General features: G+C 32.5%; 1 protein-coding gene across 1 annotated transcript in view; it reads right to left on the bottom strand.

Moving 5' to 3' along the window:
- LOC143248127 (atrial natriuretic peptide receptor 1-like) overlaps positions 1-22,836 on the bottom strand; it is a 69,557-nt gene that overhangs the window by 28,897 nt on the left and 17,824 nt on the right. The window contains exons 4-9 of the mRNA XM_076496559.1: positions 21,008-21,146; positions 18,832-18,923; positions 17,305-17,449; positions 13,508-13,592; positions 2,571-2,706; positions 657-761 (exon numbers count right to left, since the gene is read on the bottom strand). Coding sequence (XP_076352674.1) covers positions 657-761; positions 2,571-2,706; positions 13,508-13,592; positions 17,305-17,449; positions 18,832-18,923; positions 21,008-21,146 — 702 coding nt within the window. The remainder of the gene's footprint in view (positions 1-656; positions 762-2,570; positions 2,707-13,507; positions 13,593-17,304; positions 17,450-18,831; positions 18,924-21,007; positions 21,147-22,836) is intronic.

Below are 22,836 nucleotides of genomic sequence, written 5' to 3'. Positions count from 1 at the left end.
TCGCACCAAACATGCTCGTTCTTTCAGCCGTGGGGGAGTTAAAAGTTCACGGTTAATCCCTCTATTCGCTTGTAAAAGAGTATTACAAGAGTTGGCGGCGGGTGGTGATGACTCGCTGCTTTTCCACTAATCTTGCACTGCTAAATAGGGACGGCTAGCGTAGATAGCTCTCGTGTAGTTTTGTCCGACATTAAAAAACAAACAAAAACAAAGTCACCGCACAGAATCAAACTCCAGATTGGGCTTAGGAAAGGGGAAGAAATAGACTCAGGCAATACATAAATGTTCTCCAGAGAAAGGAGAAAAAATAAGCAGAGAAGAAATATAATTTTGATTCTTTAACTTTATTATTACTTGTTCCAAAAAGAGAGTTTAATATGAAACCTAGAAACATTTGGTTCGTTAGGCAGAAAAGAAAGGTAACTTTGAACCTTTAACAGAAGTTGATTCTTATTCTGAAACAAAAGTTGATTAAGCAAGATTTGCACATCATAATTTTTAACAATGAATAAGTATAATTAAACATCTTTCAATAGTTAGTCTTGCTTCATTACTTGATTTAAGTTTTCATTGATTTGATAACATCAACCACAATAATGTATTCAGAAACTAGAGTTAATTTACTTTGTGAATGGATGTAAAGAAACTACACCTACCCGAAGACTTCCTCGAATACAAAGTTCTGTGAGAATAACATAGTTTGGTTCCTCAACGCACATTCCTATGAAACGTACAAGGTTTTCATGAGAAAGTTCTCCCATCTGTAAAGTAAGCAAAAACAAAAGTTACGAAGACAACAAAAATAGTTTTACATATTTTCGTTAGTTATTTAACCCTGGCATTTCATTGCAACCAGCAGTTAGTGATGTTTTAACAAGCATTTGCTTTTCAGTGATGTCGGTAGTCAAGAATGTGCATGAATATATATTTAATTCAAATTCAGTAATTACTATCTTTTTTCCATATTCTTTGAAATCTGTTTGTTTGTTTTTTCATTTAGTTAATCGTCATTATTGGTTCTACTCTTGATGTAATCGTAGCTAGTATTGACTCTGGTCTTTCCGTATAACCAGTAATAGAGCTGTCTTGGACCTTTCAGTGTATCCAAGTTATAAAGACCGAATGTGGTTTTTAATTATCATCGATGACTTGCGCTGATCGAGGACGTTTGACATACTTAGTCAGAACTCAACTTATTATTTTTATGTGACCATTACTCAGAAAAGTCTTTGATATTTTAATGTCTTCAACAATCAAGGTTAATGCTAATTTTTTGAGTATTTTTGTCGATGTTATCTGAGCCTGATGTTTTCTGTGTTGCTCATCGGTATTTTCTTTGACATTTCGGTGTTGCTTGCAATCTGGATTATCGTTTTGTTCGTATTCAAGTCTGAGTTTCTTGTAGTATTAATGAACATCTTCTGGTTCTTGAATAACCATGAAACAAAATTTTGAAAGAATGTATTTTACATCATATGCCACCAAGAATGATATCAAATATCAACTACACAATTGAAATAGCTTAAATAAACGCTATTACTGTCCAAGAATTTTGTTAGAAAATTATAAAAGATTCGTAAGACAAGAGAAATAGAGTATAAAAACATATTGGTTTAGGAAAAATTATCTTATCTAAAAAAAAAAGGTTTAAGATATCATTCTTAACTTTGAAAGTCAAAAGAAATATCAATTTCAAAAATGTTTGTATTTAAAGTTTCATACTATTCAGCAAACATATCGCTACAGAATTAAATTATATTTGTCATGAATGCTTGGACTTAACACCAGATCTATTATTGAAAGAAAACTAGCATCAGAATGTAAAGAAAAAATAAGAAAAAAGTAGTTTGAAAAACGAGATTAGTTTAAATTATTTTTCCATATATCTTAATTTCAGTTTGAAGATTACTTTATGGATTCGAATGTTATAATTAACGTAAAATTACAATATTTTGCTTGTTGTAAAGCCCCAACTTGTACGATGAGCTATCTTTGTCCACTGTGAAGATCTAATTTAACGTTATAAACTCTCAAGTTTAGCTTTATGCCAGCAGGCTTTGGTAAGAAGCAGTAATGGCTGCTTTTTTTATTTCCTTTTTTTGTCTACTTTCCTGGCTTCTTGCTGACTTTATCTGATGTGATTGTTAGGGTAAATATAATTGTGTAAAACCTCATATAGAACATGTACAGCTTGCAGATGTACGCTAGCTGTGTGTGTGTTGGTAAGCATGTGCATGCGCTAATCGCCCTTTCACTTCCCACACTATACAGCAATGGTTCAACGGTTTGGATTTAACTGTAATTCTCTCTTTCCCATCATTTTTGTTCACAAACATTTCAAACGAATTTTCCATCCCTTCCAACCTTGTGACACTACTCCTCAGAATGCCTACCATTTTGGTTACTATAAACTTAAACATTATACCCTGAAATAACTTATTATCTAGTTCACTGATTATATATAAAAAGGATATATTTATTTTTACTAATATTAAATTTATCTTTAAAGACAAAATGCTGTTACTTAAGTTTGAAATATATATGTCAACGTTAAACAGTGGTAAACTTACCTGTTTCAATTCGACCATAACTTGGCGAGACAAGCTCAGTTTGCTAACTTGTAATGGTTTTACTACAACTTTATTTCCCTGAAAGGAGAGAAAAATTAAAAGCAATGTTTGTTTGTTTGTTTTTCTAACAAGATGTCTATACAAACAAATCACGCACACATACTAATAATTTCTTATTAAAGTACCTTTAATGATGAACTATAGTTTTTCGCCCTCCTTTTTTTATGCATGCACCATAAGGCTTCCTTCTCGTCATTCTAGCTGTCGCACATGCATAATAATTTTTTCCTCCAAACAACAGAACAATAATTCTAACTCGTGATGACGAGAAACCCACTTGAAATAAAAACGTATCTCAGGACGGCTGATATGGGTATTAACACTTTTACCAAAATATAAAAGAGAATAACGTTTCGACCTTCTTAGGTCATCTTCAGGTTAACGAATAAGGTCGAAACGTTGTTCTTTGCTAATTTTGGTAAAACTGTTAATACCCATACCATCCGTCCTGAGATACAATAATTCTAACTGATCAATATGAGTGATAACGACAATAATTTTAAATACGTCACTTACATGTGCCAGCATTCGAATGAAATTATAGAATCTAGAATTTCATAATGTTAATTACAAAAATGCACACGAGTAGATGCTAAGTTATAATCAGCTGTCCCCTCTCCACATTAGTTTGAAAATAGACAGCAGTTACCTTACTTCTTAGAGAAATGAATATTATCTGGGAGATGGCGTTACGACCAATATTACGATGCTTTGTTTGTTTTGGAATTTCGCACAAAGCTACTCGAGGGCTATCTGTGCTAGCCGTCCCTAATTTAGCAGTGTAAGACAAGAGAGAAGGCAGCTAGTCATCACCATCCACCGCCAACTCTTGGGCTACTCTTTTACCAACGAATAGTGGGATTGACCGTCACATTATACGCCCCCACGGCTGGGAGGGCGAGCATGTTTAGGGCGACGCGGGCGCGAACCCGCGACCCTCGGATTACGAGTCGCACGCCTTACGCGCTTGGCCATGCCAGGCCATTACGATGCAAAAATCCAGATACAATGTGTATTGCAACAGAGAGCAAATCATTATTAAGTTCCAATTAAAGCAAGTTATCTAATGACATGAAAAATAAAAATTAACTTAGTATTTAGTGTAACCAATTATAAAAATTACATTGTATTATTCGTTGGGTACTCTCGCTATTAGCGAAATTTACGGCCGTAAACATAATATTTCAAGCGGTTCTGTCATCTCAGGAAAACTTAGTTAATTTAAATCTACATATTAAACTAAAAAATGCAAAATCAACTCTGTAATAAAAATATCACAATAAAAACATTCAAACCAAAAGTGATAAGGAAAGAAACGCTATATAAATAACATGTCATAAATTCGTTGGCATTATTGAAAATTTTTACTCTCATCCATTTTCGACAACACAAAATGTTTATATTTATATCTCGATTATACAAAATGTAGTTTAAGTTAATAATTCATTCTATAACTATAAGCTCTTAAATTTACCTAAAAGTTATTTTTTCATAATGTTATAAAAATATAGAATATAAGAATAGCCTTATTAATAGAAAAGTGTTTGGATTAAAGAATACACGAAACTCTAAAATTGTTGCTTTACCTTATCAGCGGAGGTGGCTTAATAAATTTAATGTATTTATGGTTTGTAATGATACTCTAAGTATAAAAGTTATTTCGTGCTCCAGTGTAGGAAAATTATACATTTGTGTTGCAGTAAAACTCTATTATGTCGTTTACGACGGCCACGTTCAGTCAAGTTAACGTACGAAACTGCGAAATAAGCTTAATACGTGCTTTAACACAGTATACAAGCACATTGTTTTTCATCCCGATTACTTAACCTTAAATACATATTTCAACAAATAGACTAGTGTTAACGTTACCTTGTACAACCCAATAATCACACCAAACACTGCAGCTAGCTCTAATGGAGAACTTGCGTTGGATATTGTTGGATTCTAAAAAAATTAAGTACTATATTTTATGTTTCAACTAGAAAAACAAAATACATCAAGAATTAGATTATAGTCAATAGAGATGTTTAACATAAACGCAAGTGAGTTTCTTTACATTAACAGAATAAAGCAATATGTTTGTTTAATTTATATGCAGAAACGGCTCGTTTGGGTTGAGAAAATATTTTACATAAATATTTTCTATGTAAAATATTTTCTCAACCCAAACGAGCCGTTTTTGCATATAAATTTCTCAACAAGTGGGTTTCTCGACATCACTGAATATGTTTGTTTCTTTGAAGTTAAGCACAAAGCTACACAATGGTCTATCTATGCTCTATCCATCATAGGTATCGAAACCCGGTTTCTACTGTTGTAAATCCGCAGAAATACCGCTGTACCACTGGGATGGGGCTATAGCAAAGCAGTCTCCTACTGTTTAAAAAAAACTGAATTGTGACCTATGCTTAGTTTTTGTTCAGATAATAGATTTTCAGTGCCTATCCAGATCAGATATCTTCCTCTACACTTTTGCACATGTTTAGAAGGTTATCGACAAATTAAAAGCTGCATTTAATCATCTTATTTAAAATATAGTTATTTGGTTACAAAATATACATTAAAGTAGTTACCCGTAGTAATAAAGAAGAAATTAACGTATGTTAATGAAACCTGTTAAGAAACTAAGTCTATTAAAACAGCATGTTCAAATTAATTTAAAAGATAACGTGTCAACAGAAATTATATGGACACAATGATGGTATGAAAGACAATGTTGTTGTTTTTCGTACTTTTATTTGTGATTCTCCAAATAATTTTCTGTTCATTTTAAAAGTTGTTGTTTAAATTATGCTTATTTTTTCCTTTGAATATGTGATTACTAAATAAATACATATCCATAAGGATTGTTTGATCAATCGACATGATAAAAAACACTAAAATAAATTCAACACAAAGGAACCATCTAACATATGTTTAAGCGCAAAACTACACAATGGACCCTTTGTGCTTTGCTACCACGAAATAAAATCAGTGTTTTAACATCATAAGTAAAAAGGCCTATCGCTGAGCTCTCCCTACTCCTAGATTCTCAGCAGTCTCTAGACTTTTGACGCTATAAATCGAGTTTTAATACTTGTGATTAGCATAGCGCAGCACATAGCTCATTCTGCAGCTTGCGCTAAACAACAGTCAAACTGAGAAATTCTTAAGCTGGTAACGGATGTATTTCATATGGCAACACCTAGATAAAAGGAGCATTAAGCAATCTTACAAAAATAAAAATATTATATATATATATATATACAAACACACATACAAAAGAATCTCTATTATAAAGTCAAACTTGACCTGCTTGTTAAATTGTGGCAAAAAATACAAGGTTAATGTTCTGCCATTATATTGCAAAAAGGATAAAGGTTTCTGATAAAACTTGACTGGTTTTGTTTTTACTGTTTTTGTCTGTTTATTTCACATATCACTTAATTTGCCTTTTACAAATATTAAATCGTAGGTGTTTAAAACAGTATTTGAAATACATATGTTTTTCTCTCTTACAAGTCACTGCACAGAAGTTTATAAGCTTAATGTCAGAACTACACAGTTGGGCTTGATTGTTTGTTTTCTGAATTTCACACAAAGCTACGTCTTTCTTAATCTAGCAGTGTAAGACTAGAGAGAACGCAGCTAGTCATCCCCACCCACCGCCAACGTTTAAGTTACTCTTTACCAACAAATAGTAAAATTAATCGTCACATTATAATGTCCCACAGCTGAAAGGGCAAGTATGTTTGGTGTGACGGGGATTAGGATCCCACAACCCTCAGAGTGCGAATCGAGCGCCCTAACCACCTGGCCATGCCGGTCCCTGGGCTTGATGAAGAGAGATAAAATTTTATATGTAACTCTATTTGTGTATAAAATATAAAACTTTAAAAGTAACATTCGCACGATTAGAAGCTTATATTTAATTATATAATTATTATAACCTTATAGTTAATATTTAAAGTTTACTTTTAAGTGATGAAGGCTTAACTTCAAAGCGTAATAAGTTGCTTATACCTAGGAAGATAAACTAAAACGTAATGAATATTTTTATTTGATTAGGAAAAGATATCCTGGTAGAATAATAAACTTAATAAGTAATTTAAAAGACGAGATTCTCACATATCACACTAGTACTCAATTACTGACGTACTATTTGGAATTAAGCACAAACGTACACAATGGGATAGCTGTGCTCTGTCCACCACGGGTATGGAAACCTGTTTTCGAGCGCTGTGAGTCCGTAAACATGCTGCTGATTAATATTAACTCATGTACATTATTCAACTACCTTGTCTTCTCATCGTTTCACGTCAAAATTTCTGTAAACAGTTTATAATATTACATTCCAAGTAAGTGTTTATGTATTTAATTGTTAGATATTTTTGTTTGTTAGTAAGTATTTAAGCTGATGTTGTTCTTTTTTTTTTTTTGGTTTCTCTTACGATGTGAGTTAATGTCTGATTAAACAGATTATTTTGCATATCTTAAAATAATTCCTATTTGAACAACTGTAGTAAAAATAACATAATTAACAACAGTAAATACTTAGTATCTCAGGTAACAAATTGCATGGCCAGATGGTTAAGGCACTGGGCTCGTGATCAGTTGGTCACGGGTTCAAATCCCGGTCGTACCAAACATGCTCGCCCTTTCAGCCGTGGAGGGGCGTTATAAAGTGACGTTTAATTTCACTATTCGTTGGTAAAAGAGTAGCCCAAGAATTGGCGGTGGGTAGTGGTGACTAGCTGCCTTCCCTCTAGTGTTACACTGCTAAATTAGGGACGGCTAGCGCAGATAGCACTCGAGTAGCTTTGCGCGAAATTCCAAAACCAAACCAAATCTAGGTAACAAACTAAAAGTTATAAGAGAATGTATGCAACAAAATATTGTTCATAATATGTAATTAATAGAAATGGAAAATATGTACGTATGATAAATTAACTAGTAAAAACAGCTAAACGTTGTCCGGGTGGTTTTAGATAATAAGTAGGCAGAAGACATAAGACGATTTGGAGTAAACTCAAGTGCAGGTAGTTAAATAGTTTAGTTAAATAACTAAACGTATGAAACGTGATTTGTGTGGTAGATGTACTACGCACAAATATATTTTTTAAAGAAAAATCTCTCTTTTATCTCTTTACATCAAACTAAGATTTTAAAATCTTCATGGCAATGGTAGTGAAAAAATTGAGGCTTTAGGCAATATTGTAAAATATGTTTACAATCTCTTCCTGTGGTCTTTTTCGCTAATCTTTTTATATATACGACTTAACGTAATATGCGAAAACATACAGTAAAAACTATTTTTGAAATCCGAGTAGGTTACTCTTTAGTATAGAAGATGGACAGTAAATTACATAGTTTTCATAATTGCAGCATTTGTGAAGTCGCCTAGTTTTAACTTAAACATTCCACTGGCAGAGGTGCCGGTACTAGTAAATATAAACCTATTCCACTGGCAGAGGTGCAGGTACCAGTAAATGTAAACCTATTCCACCGGCAGAGGTGCCGGTACTAGTAAATATAAACCTATTCCACTGGCAGAGGTGCCGGTACTAGTAAATATAAACCTATTTCACTGGCAGAGGTGCCGGTACTAGTAAATGTAAACCTATTCTACTGGCATAGGTGCCGATACTAGAAAATATAAACATATTCCAATGGCAGAGGTGCCAATACTAGAAAATATAAACCTATACCAATAGCAGAGGTGTCAGTACTAATAAACATAAATCTATTCCACTGGCAGAGGTTTCGATACTAGTAAATATAAACCACAACTTTCGTGTAGTTTTTCAACAAGGGATCGTCAGTGAGCTATTTTATTTTTATTTTTTATGATTAACTGCTTGCTGTTATCCTGAGTAATTTTTCGTATATACTTAAGTAATATGATCTCTCTTAACATCATCTTGGCCCCCCGCTAGCACAGTGGTAAGTCTACGGATTTACGATGCTAAAATCAGGGGTTCGATTTCCCTCGGTGGGCTCAGCAGATAGCCCCATGTGTCTTTGCTATAAGAAAAACACACATTACATCATCTTTTCGAATTCGGTGTTTTTTCTCTCGTGATTCTTTTAAGCGCTTTTGTTACAACAATTTCTGGAGGTAAGATTACTAATGGATCAAAATATTTAGTGAATGATGCAAGACAAGTTGTTGTAGCAATGGAGATATATTTTAAGAGATAGCTTCAGTTGTCAGTCTCTTCAAGACAGATGGCGCTACAAGTGCAACAGTAAGTGACATGTTGATAAGCGTTATCTATTAAAACTTCACATAAACTCTGGGTTGATCTGAAACTTATCTCTTAAAAACTGTGTCTTAAAATTCCCAAGCCACTGGTTATACAATTGAAAACAATTTTTAATTAGCTTTTCATCGAAAATAAAATATTTACTAATATTTAAAATCTTCAAGTCATTAGTAAATAATGGGTAACAACGACTTGGGCCTGGCATGGCCAAGCGCGTAAGGCGTGCGACTCGTAATCCGAGGGTCGCAGGTTCGCGTTTGCGCTCGCGTCGCGCCAAACATGCTCGCCCTCCCAGCCGTGGGGGCGTTATAATGTAACGGTCAATCCCACTATTCGTTGGTAAAAGAGTAGCCCAAGAGTTGGCGGTGGGTGGTGATGACTATCTGCCCTCCCTCTGGTCTTACACTGCTAAATTAGGGACGGCTAGCACAGATAGCCCTCGAGTAGCTTTGTGCGAAATTCAAAAACAAACAAACGAACTCTAACAGGTTGCCTGCGTTCGATGAGAATATTCCCAATGGTGTTTAATTTTTTGACAAAGAACACATTTTCATAATCCCATTCCTGTCAAATACTGATAAAATATGATGAGTTGAGCTGCCGTATATGAATGAACAATGTTATTATCAGATACATGAATGCTCAGTGAGTTGTTGTGGTCAGCCTGATGGGTTGTAAAGCTAATGTTCCATCCTTCATCGCCAAAAATAATAATAATAATTGCTCTCAGCAACTTGAGGCTGTGTGTCCATTGTTAAAGTGGAAGTTAAAAATATTGATGGATAATGAATTAGTTAGACTATTCTTATCGTTATATATTATTTATCATGTTATTTATATGTTATGCACATGAATATTAGATTTAGTTAAACGAGATAGCTAGTTTACATGAGCTAAAATACCAAACTTTTATATCTTTAAGCAATATAAATAGTAAAGAGATGATATACAATATTTGTTACATAAAACATCAAAATAGCGAATTGCAAAATAAACTTTACTTTCAAAAACACTATAATTAACTTTGCAATTATAAAATATTACTAGGGTGAAGAATGTGTATATTGTTACTTTTTCATAGTATTTTGCGTATAGTCATTTTACAACTGTAATGTCATTCTTTTTTACTATTATTCCTTCATTTTTATCTGTCAGGCTTTAACTTCCCTCACATTTTTCTCTATTTTCTTAATTGTTAGAATAAATAAATTGTTGAATAATGTATGTCTGCACAAATATTCAACTACTAGCTTCATTATTTAAGAAAATACTGAATTAAGCTAAAGATATCATTTGTCCAATAACTGTTTCCCAGTATGACTGGATTTCAAGATTTTACTGAGCCATAAAATTATTTCACTAATATTAAGTAAGGTTTATATATATCTTACCAAAGACTTTGCGTTTGCTGTAAATTCATCACTAAGCGGCAGGCTTGTAGCAGATTTTTTACTCACTTTGTCTGGAAACACAATGTCTTGCCATCTTACCTTCCACCATTGTTCACTCAACGTGGACTTGTCCTTGATGCGTCTACAAGTAATTATATATGTATAGAATTTTAATACACTGTATTTTGCTTTTATTTCTAGCCAGTACTGACTATTGTTTATTGTAATACTTGACGCTCTAAATTACAATGAAGAATTCAAAATTATGCTACGAAGCAAACATTTGCATCAAGTGTTCATAAAAGGTTACAGCTCATCTCTTAAGAAAAGACACTACAAAGAAACTAATAAAACATCTTACACAGAAATCACTTTAACTATAATAATATAAACATAATTTGACGCTAATTTAAGAAGAATACATAATTACCATTGCTATTTTTCTGCTCCACAGAACCTTGTAACGTATTCAATATGGTAAATAATACTTGTCACGTATTTAGTCTGCAAAAAGCCTACAGGTATTCTAAAGACGGCTTATATGGGTATTAACACTTTAATTAAAGTAAAGCACAGAACAACATTTCGACCTTCTTAGGTCCTCTTCAGGTTAACTTCTATGAATGGTAATCTTACTGTTTGTGAACGCACTGACTTTTAACTTTTCGGTTCATCGCCATCATCTCTATCTAATCCTACATTAGCACAATATCTATCATATTCACGAATCGCTACTCTTGTAAATTCTTCAGCAATTCTAGGCGGATACAATCGAAAATGACTCAAGCTTTCTATTGGGTTAAGATTGCTTTGTAATGCATAAAATCTTTTTTTTTATCTGATAGGCTGTTTGTGGTGACACATCCATGAACTATATATATATGGGATCTATATCTATATTAAATGCTAAATGCTAAAAAAGTTTAATTTTATTTTCCCTTTTCGTATTTTCATCTTTCATAGTTCTACTCAAATATGTTGTTGAGTCTAACAACCCTATTACTAGGATACACATATGTATGTGAAAATATGTGACAATAAATTGAATTTGCATTGATAAAAACCAAGTAACGGTATGGTCCTAAAATGAGTGTTGCGTTACTCTGGGTTACAGAGTTAATTTTAGTATAACGTATTAACAAGAAATATAAACTTGCATGCGAATATTTTTGGGAAATATTTACTTCATGTAGTTCGTTCTAACATTTGATAAAAATAAAACTACTGCTGAGATATCCCATCAACTTTGGATCTGCAAAACAGAAAACAATTGGGCGATATGACTATATTCCTCTCACATTATTTAGAATTTGAAAAAGAGAGTAAACAAAAAATACTATGTCAACAGATCAATGGCCAAGAAATATTTTCACTCGTGTGGAAAACTATTCCTCAAAACGTTTCTTTTACAATTCGCCGAGAAGATTAAGGAGGAGAAACGCTTCAAAAAGAGGATTACAAAGACGGCCTAAGTTCTAATCCTGTGAGGAAATTTGATATGAATGTATGAAAACTTGTAGTTTTGATAAACTCAATTACGAAAAAATATATGTACGAGATTATATTATATAACAGCTTCGATCGTGAGTGTTTCTGACTCGTACTTTTACATAACTTCTTGAACTAATTATGTACTTATAGAAAGTTACTAATATATGAATCCAGAACGCATTGTTCTAGAGCCTGTATAAGGAAGGAATAAACAAACAAAAATAAAATTTCTAGAACTGAGCGCTACAAGATTTGTCAAACCTGATTTAAAAAACAAGCCTTTTCTGAATAATTTAAGCATAGTTTTCTAAGCCATTCAAAAATGGTATAAAATAACTCTTGTCAACTTATTGTCAGAACAGATAAACTAATTGCAAAATATTTTAATATTCTGAAGAATCTTCAAATGTATGAAATTGACTACGGTAGCACGAAAACAAATTGTTGTCTTTCTTTATGCAGAAAACCAATAATAATACTATAATATCTGTGAAATTTTGCTCGAAAAGAGCTCTTCAGAAGTATCATTGAATTATCAATTAAGTCTTACAAAGTTAGAGAACAAATCTGGAGAAGTTACCATTTATCCGCGATTGTTAAGTAACAAAAAAAACTAAATTAAGACTTGCGTCAAAAAATATGAACTTGTTGCTCTATAATCAGTAAATCCTGAGAAAGGCCCAAACATTCATGTGAAAATTTAGTATTAAAATTTCAGAAAAATTCTCCCTCTATTGTAGACTATCAAGCACAACGGATTATCAGTGTTTGTTTTTTGTGATTTTTTTACCCATTGAATTTCAAGACATAAAGATAGTTGATGGAAAGAAACTTTATCTAAATAACACTAAGCGAAAACATTGTATGTGTCGACTTTATGAAAATATAAGTATTTTCATTTTTTGCTATTTTATGTAATTTTTCAACAACTTAATATCAGTATTTTATTATATTCACAACACGGATTATTCATTCTTTCACATTAAAGTTGCAGTCTGCCTAGTACATGCTTTGTTTCAGAATAGGTATTTAAATCTTTCACAAACACAAAAAATATGGTTGATTATGGTGAAATGACTAACATTATTGAAGTGTACAATGTAATATATATTGTCAATGGAATGCTATGCAAAAGTTCATCTGTGAAATTCTAGCACTAGCTTGCTTTCATGAGAGAAAAAAACATGTTTAAAATACATAAAGATCAGAGATCTTATTAGACAAAAATGGTGAAGATTGTTCTTATAAAAACAGATAACAAGCACAATTAATCAAGAATTCTGGTAAAATTTAGTGCGAAATAATTGTGCTAATTTTTTTTATTTGTTCATAACTGAAACTCGTCTAAAAACTGCACAGTAAGTACTTTGAATACCGTTTTGAATTGCCATTTCTTTGTTAATGCTAACGTGTTTTTGTATTTAACGCATTTTCTAGTAAAGATCGTCATACGTTGCCTCTTATATGATCCCCGAAAAAATCCGTAACGTTCTACTTGGAATCCTCGAACCTTAGATACGTTTTGAGAACAACTATCGGCTTTCGAATAACCTGTTCAACCTTTATTCAATAAAATACGTATTGTTGTGTGTCATGTACTAGCTATTAATTCCAACAACTAATTACCTGATTCTTATTCATTCTGAACATCTCAATAAGACGGTTAACTACTTAAATTTCTATTTTTATGATTTATCATTTTACTTATTGGAAAACGCTTACATAAAATATGTATAAGAATAATACCTACTTGTAAAATAAAGCTCCAGCAATAGAACCAATAGCACATAGTCCAAAAACTGTGATACCAACCGATCCAAGAACCGAAAAACTTTCTAAAATTAAAAGCAAAATATACCCAATGGTAAGGAAAACACATCTTACTTCATATATCACTATTTCAAAACAGCTACCGTCATATTAAATTAATAATATATAAATCACATTGCTAAATTTCTTATATTTTAATGTTGTAATCAGTATCTCAAGTCATCTCCCAAAGTATTATTTCCACAAATGAAAAACAAATTACTTAATTACTTTATATTCTATCTAATGGAATAATTCAAATAATAATTGTACCAAACAATTATTATGATTTCTACAATCCATGTTTTGAAATTAACATATACATTTTATCAATGACATATCAGAAGAAAAAGTAATTTGGACCAACACAAAACCATTTATTCCGAGTATACCTTTTTCAATGAGCAACATTCATTAAATGGTAATATTTAAATACACATCTTTCGCTTTGGTTTTCTCATGTAATAATCAATCAATAAATTTCTACTAGATTCGGTTGAGGAGAAAAGCTACTTTGACGTAACTGGCCTTCTCTTTGATATAAATCTGTGGTAAGGAAGGGTTTAAGTTATTAAATGCTATTCTATGAGCTTATTTGTTAATTGTTCAATGATTTTATTTATATGAATTAAAGAATAATATTTTTCCTTAAAATTCAGGCTTCTGGTGATATGAGAAGAAATTGTTTTGTCAGATTTCAGAAATTAAATTCCCCTGACGTTCAAAATAAAATTCGTAAATGGTTAATTGACAAGCAAAATTGTAGTACTATATTATATAAATGTCAAAATCACTCTAAAGGAAACATATTACAGACCAGTGTTTCAGCCATTAGCTTAATCTGGATTCGACCTACCTATTTCGCAATAGTATTGCACCTTATTCCTAATACAACTAATAAATAAAATTTTATTTTGCTCCAGTTTCACTTCTGTATTTCTTATTTGTAATGTGCATATTATATAAAACGAACTGCACATCTTTTACATCGACACAAGCAAATTTGAGCTTGCAAATCTAAACTGTAATCCATTATCATGTTTTGGAGCTCTTAACTTCGAATCAGGTACTCGTTTAATTCTTTTTTCAAATTAACTGATAGCCCAATTCGATCACAAAGGAGGTATGCAAACATATACACTACATTGGGCAGCAGCAGGATATCCTAACTTGTCTATAATGACTGTTCTAAACTATCCTGTGTGTTCTTTATAGTTCGAACAGTCTAATAAGGAGCAACCAAACCGAATTATAATCCTTAGTTCAAAGCCTTTATGTATGAGAATGAAATACAAGAAAGACCCATGGTTGGTCAGCGGAAGTATACGGATTTACAACGCTAAAATTCGGGGTCCGATTGCCTGCAAGGAACAGAGCAGAGATTGTCTAGCATGCGGTTTTCTTCTAAAAACAACTTGTTTCTTACAATTCAGTATTTCTTCGTTTTCATTTCTAAATTGCTACTTATAAGAAATCTTAACCAGAAATGAATCATCAAATATCCACATTACAAGCTGGTATATAGATACAACTCGATCCTTTACAAGGAAATATACAGTTGAGCCTCAATGTTTCTAAGTTAGAGTAATCATAGTCTTAGGTTAAATTTCTTTTTAATGAAGTACTTCTTTGAAATAAACAAATTTATGAGCTGCATGAATAACTTAGTTTAGTTAGATTTCTATCACACTATTTCCATTAAGTATTTTTGTTATGAATCAAATGTTTGGTGATAGGCAAGTAAAATGTTCTTAAGTAAAATGAACCTAAAAGAGTTTAATGCAGATTTGCATATTTTTGGTAATTTATTGTCATGCACAAATATGTTCCCAAATGTTGCTGAGACAATGAGGACTAATATTTATTGAAATGTTTAAAATGTTCATCAATTTAAAGTCGTCCACATTTTCTTTCTTCATCAACTGTTTAGTCTTTAGTTTATATTTGTACATCAAGTTCATACTGAAGTTGTGATACTTAGCTAACTTTTATTTCAACTTTGCTCAAGTACTTTCCTTTCCAGTCCTCCAGTGTACTGCAAGTAACTTTGAATGTCAATAATAAATCAAATAGTATGAATTTTCTATATGGGATACCATCTAGCAAGAAATATGATTTTTCTTTACATCCAGATAATAAAACTATCAAAGATTAATTACGTAAAAAGATGTAGAGAAAGAGGTCCTGGAAAAAGATATATTTTATAAAGAATTTTGTTTCTTTTAAAGTTTCGAGGAAATCCGCGCTGAAGGCCGTCTGCGCATTTTCGTCCCTAATTGTGAAATGATAGACTAGAGAGAAGGCAGCTAATCAATAGTATCCACTACCAACTTCTGAGATGGGTCTGACATGGCCAGGTGGTTAGGACGCTTGACTCACAATCTGAGAGGAGTCTCATGTTCGAATTCCCGTCACACTAAACATGCTTGTTCTTTCAACCATGTAGACGTTATAATGTAACACTATTCGTTGATAAAAAAGTAGCCCAAGAGTTGGCGGTGGGTGGTGTTGACTACCTCTCTTTCCCTTAGTCCCACACTGCTAAATTAGGGTCGCCTAGCGTAGGTAGTCTTCGTGTAGCTTTGCGCAAAATTTAAAAGCAAGTAAAATTTTTGGAATACTAGTTTGTAATTGAATAATGGTACTGAATAGCCAACTTTGTAACGCAGCCATGTCCCAAAATTGCGAAGATATTTCTTGCGGAAACAACACGAGAGCCATAAACCCTTAGATTCACAAACCGATCAAGTTAACCATAAAGCTACAAATACATATCTTCTAAAAGAGGTAAATAACTATGGTTATTAATAAGTAAGATGATTGATGATGGAGTTTTATGTAAGCTGTAGCTGCTTAATTTATAGAAAATGTTATAAAATGCTAATAAGCACCGGTTAAAGCTTTGTTTGATTTGTTTAAACACAAAGCTACACTTTTCATAGCTCTGCCAATCACGGATATCGAAAATCGGTTGATAACATTAACAGCTTTCAGAACTATAGTTTATACACTGAGGGACTTAGATAAAATATATCGAAATATTACCAAATTTCCAAGTTCGAGGAAACATACTTCGCGTAAAATGCAACTGAAAACAATCACAACGTCTTCCAAAATGTATTTGTTTTTCTTTTCTTTTGTTGGTCTTTTGCTCTCAAGAGTTATCTTAAGCAAGTAATATTATATAACGTTTAATAAGTGTCCTTATCTGATACTAATCTGGCAGCATAAACTTAAACTTAAGGCTGTATTACGAATAGTTTGATTCTTTCACTACCAACTGTCGTTCTTTCTAGGACTCAATTAGGAGAATATGCTACAGGCGAGTGAAACTTGGAACTTTATTATATACATGAATATAAGTTTGGATTTAATTCAATATTTTTCCATGTCGAATATTTATCTTGAAATATATCATTGAACAGTTATAAGAAAAGATGAAATCTTTCAAGTTGCATCACAATTTCGTCTAGACTTTAAATGCTTTTGCATAAAGAGATCCGCTGGTGCTTGTACAGAGAAAAATATTGAAGGCCTTAGTAAAAAATGTTGCCTACTACTAGAATTATAATAGGTGCAGTAAGTAACAAATTTAATCTCAAGTTCATGGTTCTATACGTGTAATATCAGAAAACGTTATTGTCAGACAAAAAGTAATTACTAGCTTTCAATGAGGAAATATAACTGACCCAAGTTTAAACAACTTAAACAATGTTTAAAACGTTAAGATAGACCTACTCTGTGGTAGACAGTGAAATTCATCTCCGGTAAACCCGCAATAAGGAATATCTGGCGGAGGGCCTTTTAACCCACCCGGCCAATGGATATATTGACGTGAAATCCTATCATAACGCCTTCGGACTCCATAATACGTTGCAACAGGCTACAAAAGCAAAGATATTACAAGTTAGAATGAATGTGTCAATTGAAATGTCCAATAACAAAACTATTATAAGGACGAGAAAATTTCTTAGTTGGATTTGTGACTTCAATTTTGTAGGAAAAAGGAGCTTCTTGAAAAGGATAACTAACTTTCAAATAAAGGGGCTGGTTTGCTTGCAAGAGCTATTAACCTGACTGTAAATGTAACTTTAAACTACGATTAAACAGTGCTTAGAGTCAGAATAATGAAGAAAAGAACAGACTTAGAGAGGGTTAGTTATGGTGTAGGAGCAAGATAGAAGTTAGTTTTAATTGTAGTCATAACTGTTATTACTGTAATGCTAGAAGTATAGAAATTAAAATGAATGATTTAAACGACTGATTGGAACAAATAATTTTGAAAGCAATGAGAATAACTAAAACCTGACGAAATGTCGACAGTTTTGATGACAGGAATCTATTTGAGATACAGAGATTTAGGTTTTTTAACAGGAATAGAGTTCTAAAAAAATGCTTCTGTTTTGCGAAATGATTTAGATCACGTGGTGACATGGACGAATAAATGTCAGATGGCTATTAATTACAAGAGACGCAATGTTGTTGTTGTTTTGAATTAAGCACAAACCTACACAAAGCTACCTCGTCACGAGTATCGAAACCTGGTTTTTAACATTGTAAGTTCGCAGACATACTTCTTTGTCACTGGGAAGCTAAATGTAATGTAATGCATATGGTATATCAAAGTTTGAATTATGAGTATACTGTTGATGGAAATAACCTAACAATGTTATGGAAAAAAATGATTCTGGTGTTCTAGTTGATCAATCTATCAGACCATCCAAGTAATATGCTGTTGACAGTGGCAGGGAATAATAGGATTTTAGGTTATATCTACAAAAGTATTGAACACAAGTCTAAAAATGTTATAATATGATTGTATAGGTCACTGGTTCTACCACACTTGGAGTAACGCATGCAGGCTTGAGATGAAAACGTTGTCATGCGAGGATAGCTTAAAAATATTTGAACATTTCTTCTCTAACAAAGAAAAATTGGGCAATCTGATTGAGGTGTTTAATATTATTAAGGGAATCAGTAGTATTGATACATCATTCATTTTCCTATATAATGGTAAGAATTGTAAGCTGAAAGAACAAAATATTAATTTTGGCAGAGAAGGAATCATCTTCAGCTAAGACAGCATTTGAAGTTAGTTATATGCTAGTTATAACATATAGTTAGCATTTGAAACGAATTACATTAAAATGTGCATTTCAGTTAAGAGAGTTTAAGAAAAACTAAACAAATATTTGAATGATAAGGACTGGCTTTAATTTTTTCTAGTCCAACATCAATACTGTCTCTCAAGGAATAATATCTCACCCTCATGATTCCAGTCTCAGGGTCCAGGTCGCTTAGCGTGAAGTCTGCCTCTCTGTCGCCGTTAGCATTGATGAAAATATCCCCTGTCATTCCTGAGGCAATGAAAAGAAATATGAAAGGGAATAAAATAATTTCACACAGACATCCCAAATGATCATTACAATAGTTTGTCTAACTCTAAGATTTGAAATGTAATTTCGATAATGACTTAAAGTTTCATCGGAATTTACCTGTTTAAAAATAGATCGTTTTCCAACATTTTCCAGTCTTTTTTTTAAGATTGTTTGTTTGCTTTTTCAATTTCGCGCAAAGTTAAGCGAGGGCTATCTGCGCTAGCCGTCTCTAATTTAGCAGTGTAAGACTAGAGAGAAGGCAGCTAATCTTGGGCTACTCTTATACCAACGAATAATAGGATTGACCGTCACATTATAACGCCCCCATGGTTGAAAGGGCGAGCTCGTTTATTGCAAAGGGGATTCAAACTCGCGACCCTCAGATTACGAGTCGAACGCCTTAACCCACCCGACCATGTCGGGCCCTTTTTTTAAGATATCTGTATAATTTTAGTTCAGAGCAAATTAAATGTTTTTCATCTTAAATTCACATTGTCACTGTTATTTCATTAATTCAGGCATGGACAGCTTTTTGTATCTATTTCTTTCGACTGAAGAAATTTAAAAGAGTCTACAATACATTAATGTTAACATTCACAAACTATCTTATACTTGTAACTTTATCATATTTAAATATAAAAAGATCTAGAGCTACATGGTTCATGAATCCTACATCAATCATTTTCTGTTAAAGAGTGCAGCTCTTTAATACTCACATCGGTGAGTATTCTGAGCCTTTTCTCAGTACAAATGAATATCTGAACTCCAGTGTAGGTAACTTCTACATTTATAGCTACTACCACAAAATATTCTCACTAAGTTCTTGAAGTTTGCTTTGAAGTGATGGTGATACAAAATGAAAACTTCCACTGATTCTTAATTTTTCAAACTACAAAACCATCTACGATTTTTTGTCCTTGTTTTGAATGCATATGTAAACAAAGGAAAAAACTATGATAATTCACGAATTATAATTGAGAATTACTAAACATGAATGGAAAAATTATATTAATAGCTGGAACAAAAATGAATCATTGTACAAAGTTAGTTTAAATTAATTTGATTTCCATTAAATTCAGTGTTCGAAAACAAAAGATGTAGTTATGAAAATAACTAGCACTGTCTCGCGAGTTTCTTGTAAAATCATGAATGGTTATTTTTTATTTACTGATAGAATTTCATTATGATTATTCCTCTTTAATTTTCCACAAACGACTCTGTTTCGTCTTTGTCGCAACTCATACTAATTTGCCTAAAATAACAAAATTTGAGTCAGTAGTAGATTTTGACTATGGAATGTAGTTGAACTATATTCATATTTAATTGGCACAATACAGATTTCCAGTAATAAAGCTACACAAAGGGCGATCTGTGCTCTGCCAACCACAGGTATCGAAACCCGGTGTTTAGCATTGTAAGTCCGCAGACATACCGCTGAGCCACTGGGGGACAACTAGAAAGATCTACAAGACTGCAGAATTCAAAGCAAAGTCTTAGCTGAAACGTTATTTATATAAGTCTTTGGAAGACAATAAAGAAGGTGAAGTATTATGGTGTAAAATGTTTTAACTGTTTACTAACATCACAGATATTCTTATTAAACATAATAATCCACTAACTAGAATCTTCTACTACCAAAGGATGTAAACACTTGTTTTCAAACAAGAAGGCAATTGATTAGTTAAATAAATATTTTCTGGCATGGTACATTATAGACTTCATTAAACAGTTATCTGAAAGCATGAAAGTTTAGTTGCACTAAGTAAGTAATTATTTTTAAGCATGAAATTTATAGTTGAACTGAGTAAACAATTATCATCAAGCATGAAAGGTATAGTGCACTGAGTAAACAGTTGTCTTCGGTGATAGAGGGTGTTTGAAGTATATGAATAATTGTTTCAATGATGAAAGATGCCTTATCTGTGTAAAAATATTTACTGATTGAGTATGTTTGAGCAATTTTCTTTAGTGACGGAGTGTTTTGTTGGTTGTATTCAATGATGTAAGATGACTGAACTATATAAAACATAGAGCATGTAATCACTGAAAAACAATGACTCTACCACCGTAAAATGTGCTATTCCATAATTTTTCCGCTAAATTTCTTCCATCAAGTGGATCTCCTCCTTCTACAAGTGTCTTGTTTAAAACATATGCATAGAGCAGGACGCAGTCGTAAAACGCTCCAAGGATAGGGTCAACCTGTAGAGAGAAATGCGATAACCAAAGTATAGAACCAAATGTGATAATTAAATATATATATTCATATAAACACGCTCCTTAAAAATTTTTTAAAGCGACTTTGCCTGAAAATATCATAAATCAGGAAAATTAAAAACATTTTTTGCTAGGTAGGTCCTTTTGTAATATCCAACGTCTTATCTCAAAAATAATTTACTTGCCTTAAAGAAATATATTCTGAAAGAAATTATCAAAGCCAAAAGAATTTAAAACTCTCCAAGACTGTAAATTTTTGTTGTAATATTTGGCTTCCCAATCACCCGACGATTTTATTTTTCTGTGAGATATTTTGGATATTTAAACGATATAGACATAATTTTCAACATAGAGCATTTATTCTGTCCAGTGAAATCCTCGTTCATAAAACACAAAAAAAGCTTAAACACAGTTATGACATTCTTAAACATCTGGGTCTTCATGAAATGTAATTTTCATTTTTATACAGTCTTATTAGCCTCACAAAATTCTCCATTCGAAGTGAATTTCACAAAATCTCTTACATCTCAATATTGGTGATGAGAAGAAAGCTTTAGGGAAATTTATTTTCTCATGACCCAGCAGTTTATTCAAAACTAGAATTTGTTTTTATTGTAAAACAACTTATTTAAATCTAACTTAAGCTCATTATAACAACGAGGGTTCATTAAGGAGTTGAATACCAGATAATCATCACAGAATGCAAAAAAGTTTCTTTGCTGAATTCGCCAATGACCTTCTTTTCGGTTGATTCTCCTTTTCCTTGGTGATACAGGTTGTTACCTTGTTGTTTGTCCTTATCAATAGCTCTGTTATTAAGTACGTAAAGCATAGGTGTGACTTTGGCAGGACCAATTATCTATTTACTATCATTGCACTATTTACTTACACTGACTGAGCTTTACATTTTACGGCATTAGGAAACAACATTGTTTGTAATCGTTCTTGGTGTCCTCCATTACTGTTGAGGCTTGTTAGGTGTAGAGGAGTTTTGTAGAGATGGGTAACATACATCCGATAATCAATGCGTTTTTCGTCTTTATAGTCTAACCTAGCTGCATAGCTCTTCTACTAATATTGTATAATCAAGAATGGGATGAATAATACTTTGGAACATAGGCAGATGATGTTCTTCAGTTCCTTTTTCTGCTGCAACTTTTTAGTGCATTGATGTCTTTAATAGTTCTCATAATTAGTGTTAATATGGCTGGTGAAATTTCGTGTTTTGTCATCTGTTACATGTTACACCCAATCTCAGATACAGATGGGTGCGTTAAACATTTAAGAAACATAATCAACTACCTATAAGCAGCAATTGCAATGATTAGTGCTATGTAAACTAACCGATTAATCGAAATTAGTGTTTCTGATTATCCCAAAAATAGATTAATCAAATTTCGATTACACTTATTGTCACAGTAATAATTAACTAATCAAAATTGAAATTTACAATTATTACTAATTTCAATTATTCGAACAGTCCAAGTGGTCGAAAAACGTATGTTACTAAGCATAAAAGTACATAACGGACTATCTCTTCTCAATCCAATTTTAGCCTTGTAAGCGGATGTTGTTGATTTTTTATTTGTCTCTACTGTAATCAGCTCTGGTGAATCAGTAGGTGAAAAGTTCGTGACTCGATGGCCTTATGTTTTATTTCAGTCGTTACCAAACT

The sequence above is a fragment of the Tachypleus tridentatus genome, chromosome 4 (genome assembly GCF_004210375.1).
Source record: "Tachypleus tridentatus isolate NWPU-2018 chromosome 4, ASM421037v1, whole genome shotgun sequence".
Lineage (NCBI taxonomy): Eukaryota > Metazoa > Arthropoda > Merostomata > Xiphosura > Limulidae > Tachypleus > Tachypleus tridentatus.
This window is presented reverse-complemented; position numbering and strand designations above follow the sequence as displayed.